General features: G+C 45.2%; 2 protein-coding genes and 1 long non-coding RNA gene across 4 annotated transcripts in view; 2 read left to right on the top strand and 1 right to left on the bottom strand.

The window, feature by feature from the left end:
• The window catches only part of LOC119461706 (elongation factor Ts, mitochondrial-like), a 30974-nt gene extending 23217 nt beyond the window's left edge, over nucleotides 1–7757 (bottom strand). The window contains exons 1-2 of the mRNA XM_037723072.2: nucleotides 7547–7757; nucleotides 5434–5587 (exon numbers count right to left, since the gene is read on the bottom strand). Of these exons, the coding sequence (XP_037579000.1) occupies nucleotides 5434–5586 (153 nt within the window). The 5' untranslated portion in view covers nucleotide 5587; nucleotides 7547–7757. The remainder of the gene's footprint in view (nucleotides 1–5433; nucleotides 5588–7546) is intronic.
• Nucleotides 1–17709, top strand: part of LOC125947369 (uncharacterized) — a 92642-nt gene that overhangs the window by 16150 nt on the left and 58783 nt on the right. The gene's annotated exons all lie outside the window — the stretch shown is intronic.
• Nucleotides 7827–17709, top strand: part of LOC119461705 (uncharacterized) — a 68666-nt gene continuing 58783 nt past the window's right edge. The window contains exon 1 of one of the 2 annotated variants that reach the window (XM_037723071.2): nucleotides 7827–8114. The gene's annotated coding sequence lies outside the window, so the exon portion shown is untranslated. Of the gene's footprint in view, nucleotides 8115–10857; nucleotides 11064–17709 lie in introns of those variants that run through there. The other variant, XM_049671943.1, reaches the window with a different exon arrangement.

Here is a 17709-nt window from a genome sequence, read left to right as displayed (position 1 = left end):
AATTTTCTTTTTCCTCGAGTAATGATCGCACCCTTGAAAATTGCTGCAGCGACAGTCATCTGTTTGTTCTGACATCAGTGTTGACAATGAGTATGAATAGGTCGGGCGAGAGAACTTCGAACATTATCAGCTATTATATTTTTAATATTCAAATTCGATTTGAAAAATACATATTCGAAAATGTTCGAATATTCAACTGGATACGAATATTCGAATCAAATCGAATATAATGCTGGTTATGCGGAAGCAATCACAGTTCTTAGTATTTGCTTTTATCTAATCTAAAATTATCAGGACGATGTGCTGAATTTTGTGATCATTTGGTACTAGAGCTCTGCACGGGCCCGGGCCGGCCCGAAAGCCCGGGCCGGGCCGTCCGAAGCGTTTTTTTGGCGGGCGTGGGCCGGGCCCGGGCTTAAAGCCACGGGCCCAGGCCGGGCTCGGGCCTGAGGCCGCGGGCCCGACTCGGGCTTGAAGCCACGGGCCCGGGCCAGACTCGGGCCCGCTCATTAAAGGACTTAAGTAGGCCTTCGAGCACACGCAACTGTTATGCATTGCAGGGTTCAATGCATTCTGTGCCAAGCTGAAGTCACACGTGAGAAATGACTGTCATCATCATCATCAGCCTATATTTATGTCCACTGCAGGACGAAGGCCTCTCCCTGCGATCTCCCATTAACCCTGTCTTGCAATAGGTGATTCCAATTTGCGCCTGCGAATTTTCTAACTTCATCACCTCACCTAGTTTTCTGCCGTCCTAGACTGCGCTTCCCCTCTTTTCGTATCCATTCTGTAGCTCTAATGGTCCATCAGTTATCCATCCTACGTATTACATGGCCTGCCCAGCTTCATTTTTTCCGCTTAATGTCAACTAGAATATCGGTTATCCCCGTTCTCTGATCCACACCGCTCTCTTGACTGTATATCTTATCGAAGAAAATAGTAAAACAGATGATGTTCTCATTTTAACAGCCGAGCTGTTTCAGCCGGGCGCATTGTGTCTGCTGAATCTAAAAAAAGTGTGCCGATCCTGGTAGCAGTGTAGAAAGGGTCCAAGCGCAATGGCACATACACCTGTGAACTAGCGAAGCTGAGCCTAGATAAGTCTAGCTAAGAATGGTGGGTACTACTTAAACTTAGTCAGTCATCGATAGGCAATTGATAGCCAATCAATAGCTAGTCGATAATTGATCAATAACCAATAAATTCCGGAAACTTCTGTACGTGACTTGGTAGTGCTTAGCCTAGCCCAAATACGTGGCCAATATCTTGCGATAGAAAATCAAAAGCCAATAAATAGCTAATCGATAATCAATCAATTATAAATAAATTACGGGGAATGCTGGGAATGACTTGGTAGTACTTAGCCTAGCCCAATAGCCAGGACTAGTTAGGTGCCCATCAGGTCCGCTGTCTCTTTAGCATTGCGCCGGCAGTGCTACGCTATTTTTATTTTCCACAAAAACAAACATTGTTTCCGCGTAAGGAAAAATAAATTATAGAAAGAACCACTCCTCAAACCATTTCCATGTTACCGCTTTTCCGATTGCACTATTACCAGTGTCGATACTATTGCATTATTTTAGCGCTAAGGCCAGTTACTTTTGTGCTTCAATGCATAAAACAGCGTTTTCCTCAAAAAGTTAACTGGAACGCCCATTCATTTCGTCGGACACTTTGAAAATAATATCTCGAAACTGGTTCAGTCCTGAGAATTCATTCCAAGTGGATACGCCTTGCGAATGCAGCGGCTATAATTCGTAGATTGAAAGATGTGCCGTAAAATGAATAATTAAAAAGTTAATTAGCGTAATTATGTTAAATATTCAATTACACGTTTTGACCATTCATTAGGCCAGCCGCGTCAGAATTAGCTTGGAACTACATAAAACAATTATCCTCCTTAGAGCGTTGTCACATTAATGCGAACACAAAAAATCCTGAGATATGTTCAATTCCATACTTCAGAACACTCTATAAGCATCAGTCGTTAATACATAACCTACCATTCACTTTGAACAAATACAAAAATGTCGATAATTTCAGTAAGAAAGAACTCAGCCCATACGTTGGTAGCTTGTAATATATCTGATGTGATTATTATTCTGCCTTCGTGTATGGCTCTGAGTATATAATGTACATCCTGTTTCGTTTTCTTAGCAAATGTTAATCTTGTAAAATTCAGTCTCATGCTATGTTGTATAGCTGGTGTTGCCTTGTTTTGTATAGCCAGTATTGCTATTGTATACTTTATATAGGCTGATGATGATGATGATGATTGCTATTGTAGTGTGGTTTAAAATGCATTCTGTTAAAACTTTTCCTAATTCTCTTAACTCGCCGTGACGGAAATATTCTGTTTTTCCGTTCATAGCTATTTCGTCCGTGAGGAATTCCAGCGACAGCTGGAAATATATGTGAATTATTGTATATGTGCGCACACTGTTTGCTGACGTACTATTGCCTTGCCTGGTGTTTTGGGTCACGTCAAGCTACGTATGTAGCTTTTAGTCCAAAATGACCGTCAAGCATGTAAATTGGAGAATAAATTGATTTGATTTGATTGATTTCGTCGGACACTTTGAAAATTATTATCTCGAAACTGGTTCAGTCCTGAGAATTCGTTCCAAGTGGATACGACTGCGAACTCAGCGGCTATAATTCGTAGATTGAAAGATGTGCCGTAAAATAATTAATGAAAAAGGTAATTAGCGTAATTATGTTAATTCTTCAATTAGGCATTCTGTTTTCTCTTGGAAGTAATGACCGCCTCATCGAGTTGTTTAGATCAATGATTATTATATAATTGTGCAATCTGCAACAGGCAATTTTTAAAAATTTGGTTCAGCTAAAATAAAACACCCTGTATATTTGCGTACTAAATGACATCATAGAACCATATCGTACAAATCAAGGTAAGTGCATGGGCACCAGCGGAAAAATAGTAGCACAGGCAAGGGGCCGGATTACTGATGTTCCCGTGGGAGAAACAAAGATTTCGGCCTTTTATTGCTTATATGCTGCTGCAGATTAAACCTCGAGAACGTGATGCTGAAAGATGCGGTACAATCTGTAAGTAAAGAAAGATTTTTTTTCTCTTACAGGCCGGGCCTGGTCATGCACACGCGGGCCCTAGCTAAGCTTAGTAATGAACGCCCGGGCTTGGAACCACGGGCCCGGGCCGGGCTGATCTCGGTCATGTACGCCCGGGCCGGGCTCGGGCCTTGTAAAGCGGGCCTGGGCCGGGCTCGGGCCGAAAAATCCGGCCCGTGCAGTGCTCTATTTCGTACTGCTGGCGAAATTTCGCCTGTAAAGCACACTTAGCCACTGAACGTCTAAACTTTGCGGAAAAGCCAGCCTCTCAGTAGCAAGGTGCACGGGTTTGCGAAAGCGAGGCTGCACTTAATTTATTCTGCAGCGCCATCCTTAATTCTGAGCTTATTTCTTGACAGCAAGTGCAGTGGGTGACGATTGGCACAACGTTGCCTCTGAGTTTACGGGCGAAGACAGCCAGTGGGAATTACTCAAGTTTCCGAGTTAACATGAGCCACATGCAGTATGAGGGCTTTCTAGCCTAGTTTTTTAACATTTACAATGTAATTGCAATGTTCCAACATATCAAATTAACCCAACTTGCTAATAAATGCATGTGCATATCATTATTCTACATTTGAATCAATATTCCAAGCTTAAGTATTTGTATTAGAAAAGCGATATTAAAAATTTGCACACCCCTAAAAAATAAAAAGAAGAAAATTAGTTTTTTGGAGGCCAGTTTAGCTTGGACTCATTCCCAGTTCCAGGACCTGCGCCCGGAACTGCAGCAGCAATCCACACAAGATAATAAAAAAATAAAAGGCGTCACAGTGTTCGTTGCCAATTTTGTTTGTCGGAAAGAAAATAAACCTTTGACCCCCCCCCCCCCCCCCCTTTCCCCCGTCACTGCAAGGGATTCCCGACACATTCATGGTGGAGAACCACTGCTAGAACATTCTATCAGAAAATTTATGCAGCATAATTACCGCATCCCCCTAACTTCTTATCAATTTTCTGCAAAAATAAAAATAAAGTGCAAGCACTATGCCAGTAAATACGGCAAGTGCAGGACAGGTTTGGCAATGCCACTATAAAAATGCTTTCCATGTTTCATTTCCCAACAGCTGGAGAGTTTAGCCTAGCGATAAAGAGAGTCTTTCTAATGTAAACTGGAGGGGTTTGCTTGGTGGCATGCCTGCAATGATACTTAAGCTGCAGTAGACGATGAGGGATGAAAGTGACATGCAAAACACATGCAAAACGCACTACCCCAGAAACTCGAGAGAATGTAGGAAGTGGCAAAAGTTCACATCCTGTAGGACAATATTCTAAAAAATAACGAGCAGGAGATAATTTTTTTTCTTACTATTATAGGTCCATAAAAGCACTGCAGTTTATTGCCTGTTCTTTTCACAAGCCAAGGTATGAAACACTCTCCTAACGTGCTTTGGATAATGTGTTTCAACATGCACAAGTTTGGCTGTAATCATGCGGAGTGCAGGAGCTGCAGATGAACTGTAATGGTGAATTGCCTACGAGTGCCAACAAGAAGCTATTGGTACTTTTTACATATGTAAGCATAGAGCCTGTAGTGGCCCTTGCTCACTTTTTAACCTCTGCCTTATCAGCAGTGGGGGAAAAGCAGCACTTCTTTTTTTTTTCTTTTTTTAGCATTGCCAGCTGTCGACGTGCACTGTGGCCTGTGCTATCTTGACAAAAGCTATCAGCGTGCTGCCACGGTGGGAATGACACACCTGGTTGTGGCTCTAAAACCATCACTGCACCGCTCGGTAAACTGATAAAATGACCATTAACCTTTTAATGAAGAGACAGAAATATCCAAAGGAGGTGTTAATTTTTCATTTAAGTTCATCTAAAAAAGAGAACGAACACAGTGCTTGCATTTGCGAACAATAATGCACAGGCACATTGTTAACAGCTTTGATGTCAGTGTGCTAGGCTCTTTGTAAGTGTATCACACTTACAGAGAACTTATCGCACAAGGATAGTGTCCCAGCTTCATGTGTGTTACATTACTGGTGTGTGTGTGTGTATGTAAGTGTTTTTCATCTTGTGCAATGTAAAGAAGTGCAGTGAGGACTGAGATCACGTTACTCCCATTAGAAGTGAAGACTTGCAGACTAGCTTTTTTTTTTTGACAGATGGCCGTCTAATGCCTCACATCGGACCCCCTACTTTGCTTGAAGGTAATCTTTCTTACAAGAGACACATTAACTGCTACCTGTAAGTGCAATATATGAACTCTGAAGGAGCTCAGCAACTGTGCTCACTTTCAATGCTACTTCCCTTCTTTATTTTATCCACTGGCCTGACCATGTGATACGATATGAATGGTGGACTTTGATCTTTCTGGACAATAAAGCCTCTTTTCATCACCTTTTTGATGTCATTGTTGGTGGCCTCAAGTGCCTTCTTGCAGTTGGTGAAGGTGTAACCCGTCTTCTTGCGGAGTTCCATCAGGGCCGTCTTCTCCACAGCCCGGAGCGAGGCGCATGTCTGCAGGCATCGTGTCAGCACCTGAGCAAACATGCTGTGGCCAGGACACCACATGCCGCACAAGGTCAAGCACCACAAGGTCACTGACAGCTTTAGTTTCATTCAGTTCCCAACAACGCAACTTAACATGTCAGCAATGGTGACCAACTCGTGCATGATTATCGAATCAACGGAATCAAGAGCTCAAGAATACAGCAAGATTCTTTCTTTTTACCTTTCCTTTATGTAACAACTGCCTTTTTTTCCCTCTAATACACTATCTGCCTTTCTCATAATGCACCCAGAAAGGATGTTCACAAAATGATAGCAAGGTAACCAAGACATTTTTTTTTTTTGCCATAGCAGTCTTTTAATAACACCTTGTGTGTACATACATGTCTACGCATATACTTGAGCACTTGATTGGTACACTGGGACGCAAAGATAACAATGTCAATGCAGTGCTCCTCAGTTTGAGAGGTTATGCTTGTGAATAGTGGCAGTCACGTGGACATGGCAGCCACATAGCATTTACACAGCATTCATTCCAGTATATTAAACCCTCACAGCTTCTGTGGTATTACTTTATCTTTGCAGTGCAGTGCTTTTGAGAGAAGTGAGGATGTCCATACCACAAAAATTCCAAGCTGCTTGGTTCATACCAACTTTGTTAAAACAGCAGAATGCAATGAAATCTTCATGGAAAAGGCAAGAATGACATTGGGCTGTTTGTGTCCGCCTTCTTCGTGTTGTTCCCATTGCACTCGACTGTTTTAATTTAGTCGACATACACCAACCAGCTCAGAAGCAGCCTCTCTTGCAGTACTTTTCTAGCTCAGTGAGCCTGTCTTTATGTCACTTTCATCTAAGACAGCCTTGTGCCAAGTATGCACTCTTCAAGATGGTCTTGTCACACTCTGCTATTCCAACCAGGTCATCTGTATCATGAACACAGCATAGCACACCCTCAAATTGGGATGCGTATAGCAACAAGGCACTGTTAATCACACTATTACTGCACATGAAAACTGGCTGCTAAAATGTGGTATACCTTTTGGCTGGCATTGCTGTGCCAATGCAATGAAGGCTTCACGGCAACAGTGCTAGTTCTGGTGTAGATTGTGCTAACTGTGTAAGTGTACACTGCATACACCCATTGAACATAGACCCACAGAAAGACTTAGGTGTACATACAAACACTTGACCGCTGTGCAACAGGTTGTAGCCACTATGGCACATTACACACACACACACACACACACACACACACACACACACACACACACACACACACACACACACACACACTATATATATATATATATATATATATATATATATATCTATATATATATATATATATCGTTGTCAGGGTCGCGATCAAAGTGCTTACACACTATATGCACACCGCTGTACGAACGGGCCACGCGAGAAAGGTATGCCCGGTCACCATAAAATGAGCAGTTAAAGAAATTAACGCATATATAAGGGTATACATGTCCTCTATCACTAAGCAAGGGCGAAAGCACGCCTTGTGCATGCGCCCGCAATCTAAAGCGTGAGTGAAGCAGTGGATGATTCGTAACGGGATCAAAAGTATGTTTATTGAAAGCTAAACTTTCTTTTTTTTTTTTTTTTCGCCGGCCACTCATTGATATCCTGAGACAAATGAAGCGAGAGTCCGCCAGTTTTTCAACACTTCGCCCAATCTTCAGTCACGACGCAACATCAGTCAACCTTTTGGATTTCGAAGAGAATGTTGAGAGCACGCTCGATGCCCGTAGGCTACTCTGTTCCCTGCTAGTGGATGCGGCCGGGTCTTCAGAGTAGCGATAGCAGGCAGCACGTGAAAACTGAGTCAGCGCGCGCTTCACACCGACCAGTGCCTGTTGCTCAAACTGACTTTAGACACTCGTTCCTGAACTTGTTGGTCTACGCTGCAAAGCTTTCCTGAAAGCCGGCATAGCGGAACGGAAAGAAACGTGGTTCGCACATGAATCCCACGTCCGCTCACCTGCGATTTTAATACCCTGCCAAGAATTCCGGGTCTTCAGCGCCGACGCCCTCGGGTGCGTTACGCGATGGAGCACGCAGCGCAGTCTCACTTGGCACGAAAACCGTAAGGTGCACCACGAAGCGAAACGAAGTATCGTAAACGCATGTGGTCACAGGCGCGGCAAGGCCAGCGTGTAGGAGTAGTGGGGGCACAGCAGTCAGTAGAACCAAACCCTCTAGCGTTACGCAGGCTACGCATCGCCAAGCGCATCGGAGTGATCACGATGGCTGTGGCACAGCACAAAAAGCAGTGGAAGTGTGTCGTTTCTTCGTGTTTGCTTTATCTGTGCGAAAAAGTTCCTTATTCTGGGATAAAACTCGGTGCACTGTGTGTAAACAATGGTTTGTCTCGCCTATCATCTAAATATAGTTGCATTTGAAGGGATTGTTTTCTAAAGATTGGTAGGCAGAACCGCAGAACTGCTACCGCTATTATTACCGAAGTTTTGCAGCTGCTTACATGGCCAACGCATGGACAACGTTTGACGCAAACAGAAACTGCTCGAAAATTACTGTTGCTGGCTGTGGTGAGTGAAAGTAGTGCTTTGTTATCAGTTAAACCATCTCCGTGCATAGGTTGAACTAGCATTTTGGGCATTTTTTGGTGTGAAGCAACAACCGGCGTAGGTGCTACAGCGCGCGAAGTCCGATTGCCACACCGTGAACTTCTATGCGAATTCAGCAGCTGAGCGTGTGAAAAATGAACGCGCTTGGTTGTGTTGCACCGCTCTACACAACGTTGTCGCCGTGTTCAGTTAGTACAATTAAAACGATACAGTCGCGGAATAGGCGGCCTGCCCGGATACGAACGCGCCGTTGCGTTCCATCGGCAAGTCTTGCTTTACTACGTTTAATTTTCATTGACGTCTGAAAAAATTAGAAAAAGAAAAAAAAAAAAAAATGTCGCAGTTTCACCCGAAAGGCCGAAGCATCAATTGCGATAGCAAATTAGTAGCAAGGATAGTAGTTTCATCAGCTGTATAAGCTTGGACATGCAGCAGCACCAGTAACGCGCAGAACTGTTGTCGACGCCGTCGGTATTTTGCCCGCGTTCGCACCGAACGCGCGCGGCGTTGGTGACTGTTGCCGGTGCCTCTGTGGGTGGGTGGCTCGGAGGTTTTCGACGAGATCAGAACGGGACACTCGTCGAGCAGCGTCGGAAGTCTTTACCACCTTCTCGCCTCGCAACGTTTTTATACAAAATACGCATTTGGTGCCGCAGCTAAACGTCACCTCCCCTCCCTCACTCACTCCCGTGCCCCCCCACGGCCTTTCGTGCGACGGAAGAAGTCGAGTTTGCTCTATATCAACGCCTACTCTAGAGGCGTTGTCTATATATATGGTGATTGTAAAGGAGGAAAGAGACGCTTAATTCTGCAACCCTTCAGGGAGCACGGCGCAGAACGCGCGTTTGTTCTCCGCCGTGCGTTCGCTCCCCGTGAAAGCGCGCGGCGACGATTTCATCGCCGTTGGACTCTATACGGAACCTCACGGTGACGACGACGCCGACGACAGAAATCCGCTTGGAGTGTCCATATAATTGCTATCGCAATAAAATACGGCGAGTACATAAATTCGTGTTGATCGTGCAGCGGATAGATAGCGCACTGGTAATTGAAGATAAGTAGTGTGGTTGCCCATGTGTCTGGAGAAATGCGCGATTGCTTTGCCACGCATGTCAGATATTGTTGCTTTTTCTTTTCTCCACATTTTTGGCTGCATATACAACCTGCACATGTATATGAAGCTGTCGAAGCTATGTAGAAATTTTGAAAAAGATAACTAGCTTTTTTAGTCGAGCGTGTTTCCTGGCACAGAACGCATGACAAGCGGCACAAACCGGCACCATGTGAGGAAGGAAGTCTGCACACGCTAGCCGCGTTACTGCGCTGTCAGTAAAATGTGGCCTCGATATGTCCTCTATCACATAAATACTCTAACCGATAATTCTCCGAGCTTAGCAAAGAAACGGAAGTTGGCTCGTAATGGAGTGCCGTTTGTTCCGTTCGTTCCTGTAGTTGGAACGAACGTTTGTTCGCAGATGCCATTCCCAGATGCTAGTACACAGTGTTACAACAGCGTCATTGCCACTTACATTACAAGTTACAACAGCGTCATTGCCACTTGCATTGTAATGAATGCCCTATTCACACGGCGTGCTTTCGATCTCGACTGACTGCATTGCGCAAGCTGCGGAAGGTAGCCCATCATGCTCGAGAGATTAGGGGCCGTATTCTGAAACGATCCACTTCGACGATAGTATTGCCGTCAGGTGTGCGGTGGTTGGCTGGTTGAGCAAAATTGTATGACGTCCATAGGTGGAAAGTTTTCATTTTTCCGAGGAGGGCTGGGGCCCGACCAGCTTACCGAAACCTACCCATGTATATATATATATATATATATATATATATATATATATATATATATATATATACCCTTTGCTAACAATTTTCTATGTCTCGCTTTATGGCGAAAGTAATTATATCGACACTTCAGGCAAATTTTCGCTGTTGTCGTCACCCTGATGTTCCGTATTAAATCCCCTAGCCATATACAGGAGCGACCCATACCCTGTGGGTGCAGGAAAAAGTATGTAACAGTGAGCCAAAAGGATGGCGGCTTGATGGGCATTATCTTCCCACGGGCGCTCAATATGTCGGTTAGTTGTAGGTCACGTAATCAAACGCGGATGGGAAGAAGAGCACGCGTCTTCTCCTCTAGCCCTGCCATAGCTGTGAATGACTGTGCGTGGCTGACGCTTGTGCGGCCCGCGTGCCATATCTAATTGTTGGTAATCATTGGTGGGTGCAATGATAAAGGGTGAGCAGGGATGGCTGCTAACTTCATGCGCGCCGTCTTCCTTGCCGGGTTGTCTTTCCTAGTGTTGCAGAGTTAGGAGACAGAGGTCACTGCAGATAACTGACAGAGGCCATCTGTAGCGGACATAAAAATAGGCAGATCATGATGATGAATCTAATTTTCGGAATTGCGGTGAATCGCGCGGCTGTACGAACCGTTCTCCTCCGCTGCCGGCGTTCTTCGTGATGCTTGCGTTGTGAAAGCGAGTGCTCAAGGTCATCCAGTGAGGTATTTACAGGTTTACATGGTCCGTGCATTACACTATGCTTGCTATTTATATTTTAGGTGAATGTTTACTACAATTTATGTGGCCTCTGTAACTAACGTATAGACTCGTGAAAGGGCCGCACTTTTCTGTCGCGATTTTGACGGGCCTTTCATGGGACCAGGCCATTTGGCCTCATTTTTCCCACTACGAGATTAAATCTGCCATAAACCTCCGCGACCGCCTCCTCTTGACATCCAGTAGCGATGCGCGAAAGTACGCTGCGCGCGACAATTCGCTGTTGAGCCTGATCAGAATCAGCCCACGGAACGCAATTGCTTCTCAGTTGGATGTCTTTTTTTTTAATATTGGCTGTCAAGTTGGGGGTGCGGCCCTTACACTGATTTACATGGTAAGAATCATCCTTCGTGTAATTGTCTTCTACTTCGCTATCACTAATACTGCTTCGCCTTCCCGGCCAAACTGCAGTCTTTTGTTTTAGTACTTTAAGTCCGAGTATAAGCGCTGCTACGCATGACTTCTAGCCTTCTATTTATTCTGATTTCGAGTGAATCTGGCTTGGCATCATTTCGGTTACTGAGTGAATTCTATATCCAAGGTGTTTCAGCGAACACTTTCCAAAATTTTTAAAGGTGGCCTGTGGCAGATAGCAAAATTCTAGTTCATGAGCTCGTCTGCTTGAAAAGGCGGACATTACTTGCACAGAAAATTGAAATGCATAATGAACTAATTAACAAAATTAACCAATTAAGCTTTTAGCTAAAAACCTTATGGCCCATGTTGCAATTTACAAATTCTAGCCGTGGAGTTCGGATCCACTTGGAACTAATTCTCAGGCTGACACCAGTGCCAAGATATTAATTCTCTAACCTTGCGGAGAAATGCATTGGCGGGCCATTAACTTTCTCAACAGAACGTCGTTTTATGCATCGAAGCACAAAAGTATGAATAGAACAAATTATGGGGTTTTACGTGCCAAAACCACGATCTGATTATGAGGCAAGCCGTAGTGGAGGACTCTGGAATAATTTAGACCTACTGGGGTTCTTTGACGTGCACCTAAATCTAAGTATATGGGTATTTTAGCATTTCGCCCCCGTCGAAATGCAGCCGCCGTGGCCGTGCTTTGATCTCGTGACCTCATGCTTAGCAGTCCAACACCATAACCACTAAGCACCCACGGCGGGTAAGCACAAAAGTAACTGGAACGTCAATTCATTTCTCCGGAATGTTCGGGAATTAATATCTCGAAAACTGGTGCAATCCTGAGAATTAGTTCCTAGTGCATCCGCGTTGCGAATTCCATGGCTAGAATTTGTCAATTGCAACAAGGGCCATAAGTTATCATGTTAAAAACCTGATTGGTGAGTTTTTTTAATTAGTTGATTATGCATTTCAATTTTTTGTGCAAGTAATGTCCACCTCTTCGAGTAGACCAGCTCATGAACTAGAATTGTGCTATCTGCCACAGGCAACCTTTAAAAATTTTTTGGAAGTGTTGGCTGAAACACCCCATATTTATGGCATCTGTATGCAAGAGGTGATGTTTGCATTCCTAATGCGTAAATGTTGTAAATAATTAGAACTTTTTTTTTCTTTTTCTGTCGCCAGTCGTTACCATTGCCTACTAGAAAGAGAATCAATATTGAGACACATATCACTCGCGTGCTTTTCACACGCCGTTGATAGAAGACTCTGCCGAAGGGTTTACTGAAGTCTGCAAGTTTTTTTCAGGGTCAAAAAAGCACGCAAAGTAATTTGAAGTGAGGTGAACATACATAAGCATATTCATTGTCTAGGTATAGGCTATCTATTTAATTGGCTACCTCCTTCTCTTTAAAAAATATAATAAACTTTGTCCTGTGTATATATTTAAATATATTGTGTCTGTGCATGGTGTTCTCAGCGGAAACTATAAAAAAAAAACATGTTGTGAAGTGACGAAGCACGGATGAGGTAGCCGCCGCTGGTGCTTCTAATGCGCTTGTCCTCCTATTGTCAGGATTTGCCGAAATAAAGCGAAAGCATAAATTAAAAGCCAGGCACGTCCGCGCCAACAATGGGGCCGTAAGCTTTTAGTCACAAAAAAAGTGCAAATGTAGAGGCAACGCAAGAGAATCCTCAAATTATGTGGGTAGCAGAACTCCGGTAATGCCGCTTTAGGGTGTGGGGGGGCTCAGCCCTCCGGAGGGGGCTCGAGCCCCGTAGCCCCCCCCCCCCGTAGTCGGCGCCGCCCTATGTATGATGTCGTGCTCAACCAGCCAATCAGCTAATGAAATTTTGTTAAAACAGCCAATCAGCGCGCTCCGTTGGTCGAGGCGATAGTATTGCCGAAGTGGATCGTTTCAGAATACGGCCCCTGATCTCGATCAGGCTCGATCGCGGTCGCAAGTGCCCCGTGTGACCGTGGTGTAACTTCAAATTCTAGCCTCAACTCATCATAATAGCAGTCATGACTACCTACACAAACTGTCATAGATAGATGCATTTGAATTTGCAGAATGTTTGTCCCCATTCCTCCTTCCCCTCTGTAGAGTGAGTAGCAGGTCAGAGCGTACTGGCTCAGGCTAACTTCTGCCTTTCCTATAAGATCTGTCGCTTGTAGCCTAAAGTCACTTGAGCCTGTAGTAGTTGAGGGCATTGAATGACTCTCTCAACAAAAGGGCCAGCATCACACTGTAGGACATGACTTGCTGTGGATGGAGAGACTGGGCACAACTGTTCTAGTTTGTGGAAGTGTAGTTCTTGGATTTTAGAGGCTGACATTAAGACCTGTAGATGGTAAGAGTACCATCGTTACATGAGGAGGATAGTTTCATTCATGTTAGTTTCCATTCTCACAGGATAACAATTGAATACGCCAGGTGCGACAGCTTTTAGTCACCCTGCAGTGATCGCTTATTTAGTGTCTGCCTGCATGCAAGGCTGCTCCCTCAGAGAGGCAGAACAGCTGGACTGGTGGTATTTCCACTGCGTTTAACCGAGTGCATAGTTAACGACATGTGTAAGGAACAGCTTATTAACGGTCAATAAGTCCAAGGGTTTTGATTGCTGTGGCATGTTGGGTTGACATGGCAACATTTACGTATGGATGTATGTGTACTTGTGGCAAAGGGCCTCCTGTGGGCTATGTCCTGAATGACTAGGGGTTTTAGTGAGTGTGAATGTCGTAGCAGTTTGCTGGGTGTTGTGTCAGTTGAAGAGGAGCTCTTATAACCTCCTGTGTATTGTGTGTCACCATCTCCCAGAAACTCTTTCTTGCGTTTGATCTTAAAGTTATTATGTCTCATGAGTCAGTCGACCTTGAGCAAGAACACGTCGACAACATGAAAGGTTCAAAAAGGCTGTGAACCCTTGACCTTTTGGTGGGAGTCGACCCCACGACCATAGGTGGGAGTTGAACCCACCACCTTTGGTGTTAATGAAGGCGAAGTTAATTAAGGCACAGTTAAGATAGAGTTAATTGAGGCACTCGAACCCACGACTTTTGGAATTAAGAGGGATGACTAAGCGAATGAAGAGGATGAGCACGCGAATTAGGATGGGTGAGTTAATTAAGAGGGATAAATAATCGAAGTAGACTAAGTGAATTAAGAGGGTTGTGTACGCCATGTGTTTGTCTTTAATGCATCGGCACTTCGGCTTTTGCCTTCAAGTCGTCTTAGGGATAAGAGACCCTGTGAATGTTTACTTCATGACTGTTTTCTAAAAGATGGTCACAAATGCCTTTCAGGTGTTCCAAACAGCGAAAAAGCTGATAATTTTATTCACTGATAAAATAGGACCCAAATGTACACATGTTACGTCAACAGCCTCACTTGCAACTGAAGTTGAGAAAAAGGAAATGATTTAGTGCTATCATAGTGAAATACTACTTAGAAAGACATATAAACTCTAATGATAAGCTAGAGATGTTAGCCTGGCGCAACGTTACTAGACTAGCTTCAGTTGTAAAACTCGGTGGCGTTGCGCGGAACCGCCACCCACCCGCGCCTTCATGGCGCTGCCGTTGCACCCAGCTTCACTTCCCCACTAGCCAGCTACGCGAACTGGCCGGACGAAACACGCGGTGCAGCGTTGGTGTATTCTGTGGTTGGTTGTCGACGGCGGATTTCATCAGGAAGTATGTCATCCGCGAAACTGTAGCCTTCGCCGCGTTTGTTAGGGATATTAGCAGACGATGCCAACGTGCTGCGTTCCTGACTGCAACAAGCGGCTATCGAACGATGTCGACAGTTCGGCGCGCCACTTCTTGTGTGCTCCCAGCAATGCGACACTTCGCTCGGCATTGAACAGAGTGATTCCTCGTGCCGACCGGGAACTCTCTGCGAAATCTATGGTGTGTGATTTACACCTTCATGAGCAGGACATCTTAAAGTATTTGTGCATATTATCAATGGACAGACGGTTGAGGTGCCACGAGACAAGTGGACACTTGCTGAGCGTGCGGTGCCGAAAGTGTTCCCGAACCTTCCCTCGTATCTGTCGAACCAACCGGGGAAAAAAAAAAAAAAACGCAAACGAAGAGAGATGTTTGGTGACCTGTTCTGGGCCATCTTAGAAGATATGTCGGAGAATACGCTGAGTCGTGTTGGGTGCCACTTGCGCTTTCAGGAACTGAGTGAACACATCATTAAATTTTTAACAGCAGAGCTGTTTAAGCTTTTTGCTTCCCTGCGTAGTGTTCGCAAAAACTCGCCTAGAGATGACGTCACTGCGCACAGCTGCGCCTCGTATCACCTTGCGATAGCCAATCAATAGCTAATCGATAATCGATCAATAAACAATAAATTCCGGAAAATGCTGGGGATGACTTGGTAGTGCTTATTCAAGCCCAAATACGTGGCCAATACCTTGCGATAGCCAATCAATAGGTAATCGATAATCGATCAATAATTATTAAATTCCGGCAAAGCATAACCTGTAAGGCCAGGACCAGCTAGGTGCCGATCAGCTCCGCTGTTTCTTTAGCCTTGCGCCACTTATGCAAGCTACGCTAATTTTTATTTAGTCACGCGCATGCATACACGCATACCTTGCAGGAACCTTGCATAAAAATGCATTCTTAGGCAAGGTTTCCAGAACAGCGGTGGGAATCCAGTCTTGAAGTCAAGGCAGCGAGGAAACGTGCCAAGCTGCTGTAGGTGTAGTTGGTTTCCACGTAGGTCCCAAATCATTTGCCTTGCGATTCTGACAGTTAAGTTTTAGCTATATATAGGGGCATACAGTTGTTTTTTACTTTGTTTTCTTTAATAAAGCATTCATTGGTCTACAAGAAAGTTGTGCTGTTATTTTTGTGGATAACAAATTTGCTCTTGCTAGCTGGCGTATAACTGCCCCAGACCAAAGTGTTAAGCAACTAAAAGCAACGAGAAAACGTGCCAAGCTGCTGTATGGGAAAAGTAAACTGCGTGAAAGATCTAGGTGGCAGGAAGAAACACACAACACTTAAAAACGCAGCTTCTGCACTTCGTCGTATGCGTTTCTTCCTATCGTGCAGTTTACCGTTATTTCAGTATGAACCAACTAGCCCGATATATCTTATTGCTGTAGGTGGATACCACTTTCACATGTTATCACTAATTCGGACTATACGGAGAACACCAGCGAGCATGAAACACGCGCAAGCTGCCCGTCCGCATGAGCTGAAGGCTGCGGCGAGGCGTCTGCAGTGGAGCGCGATGGATCGGTGCCGCCATCTAGCGGCTGCCCAAGGAGTGGCGACAGCGGCGGTAAGCGCACGGGCGGAGAGTTTTACAACTGAAGCTTGTGGGGATGCACGACTCTCGCGCGTCTCCTGTGGTCCGGCTTCACCGCACGGCGGAGGCGGTCGTAGTGGTTGCGGCGCGTTGCGAGAGATGGCGCGAGTGTCGCGATGCTAACACCACCGAAGGGCGGGGTGACTTGGGAGAAAAAGGTCGAAGGCGCTCTCTCTTTGGCTTGGGGTCGGCGACCAACACGCACGAACGCTTCGCGCGTGCGCCGGCCCGCTTCGTGTGACCGTCGCGCGAGGCTAAGAGCAGGACACCGGTATGGACGAACACAGATCGTTCGAGCACGCCACTGTTCGCGTGACTGTACACGTGAACGACTAGGCGATGGTGTCACAGCATGGGGCGAACATATTCGCTCGCTATCGGGTCGCGGTGAGTTGGACTTCCTTGATTTGTCGCGCGCCCGTGTGAATGTTCTATTGGTTGTAGTTCGGCTAGTGTGCATTAGTGTATGAAAGGTGCAATAAATGCCCTTTTGATTGTTTGCACTACTGTGTTGTCGTTCCTTTGTCCCAGGAGCATGTGTGAGACCCCACAAGCTAGTCTAGTAACGTTGGCCTGGCTGGCTGCATGGCATGCTACTCCAAGTGCTGGGTGATAAATATTTTATACACAGGAATCACAGGAACAAACAAATAGCACATATAGTCACAGACACAAACAATAAAGATATTCACAAGGTTTCGTTAAGTCTTGTGGACATTCAGAAACTCCAGCAGCGCTGTTGTGTCACGAACATGCAGGAGTTGCTTTTCCATGGGCTGAGAATATGCTGCAGCTCTAAGCTCAAGTGGCGTTGCAGGTGAAGTGCTGCTTACAAAAACTTCTCTCTGACTACAGTGGTCACACAGAACATGTTGCAAGTCTTCAAGAGCGTTGCACACCGAGCACATTAGCGAATCTATTTGTTGAATTTTGCAATTATAGTTCATGCTGGCCATGTTAACTCTGATGTGAAGGCATGCTTGATGGACTACTTTAAAGGGGCCCGATCCACCCCTCGGGCATGTTGAAATAACATAGTCCGCGGGTAGCATACGCTGCTGTGAACATCTTGGTCAAGTTTTGCTGTCATATGCGGAGCATGGAGCTTGCAAGCGGAGCGCAAAGTCACCTTTCTCTCAAACGCTATCGTTTCAACAGAGGCCATGAGCCTCACTTTTTTTTGTGTGCTTTATTACGTAATAAAGTACATTCCAATACGCGGCTGCTATCGACCGCTGCGGTCGGTTACACCGCGGCCGCCGCAGGGTGCCGCCATGT

The sequence above is a fragment of the Dermacentor silvarum genome, chromosome 8, assembly GCF_013339745.2.
Source record: "Dermacentor silvarum isolate Dsil-2018 chromosome 8, BIME_Dsil_1.4, whole genome shotgun sequence".
Classification (NCBI taxonomy): Eukaryota; Metazoa; Arthropoda; class Arachnida; order Ixodida; family Ixodidae; genus Dermacentor; species Dermacentor silvarum.
The sequence above is the reverse complement of the archived record's forward strand: the minus strand, read 5'-3'. Positions and strand labels throughout refer to the sequence as shown.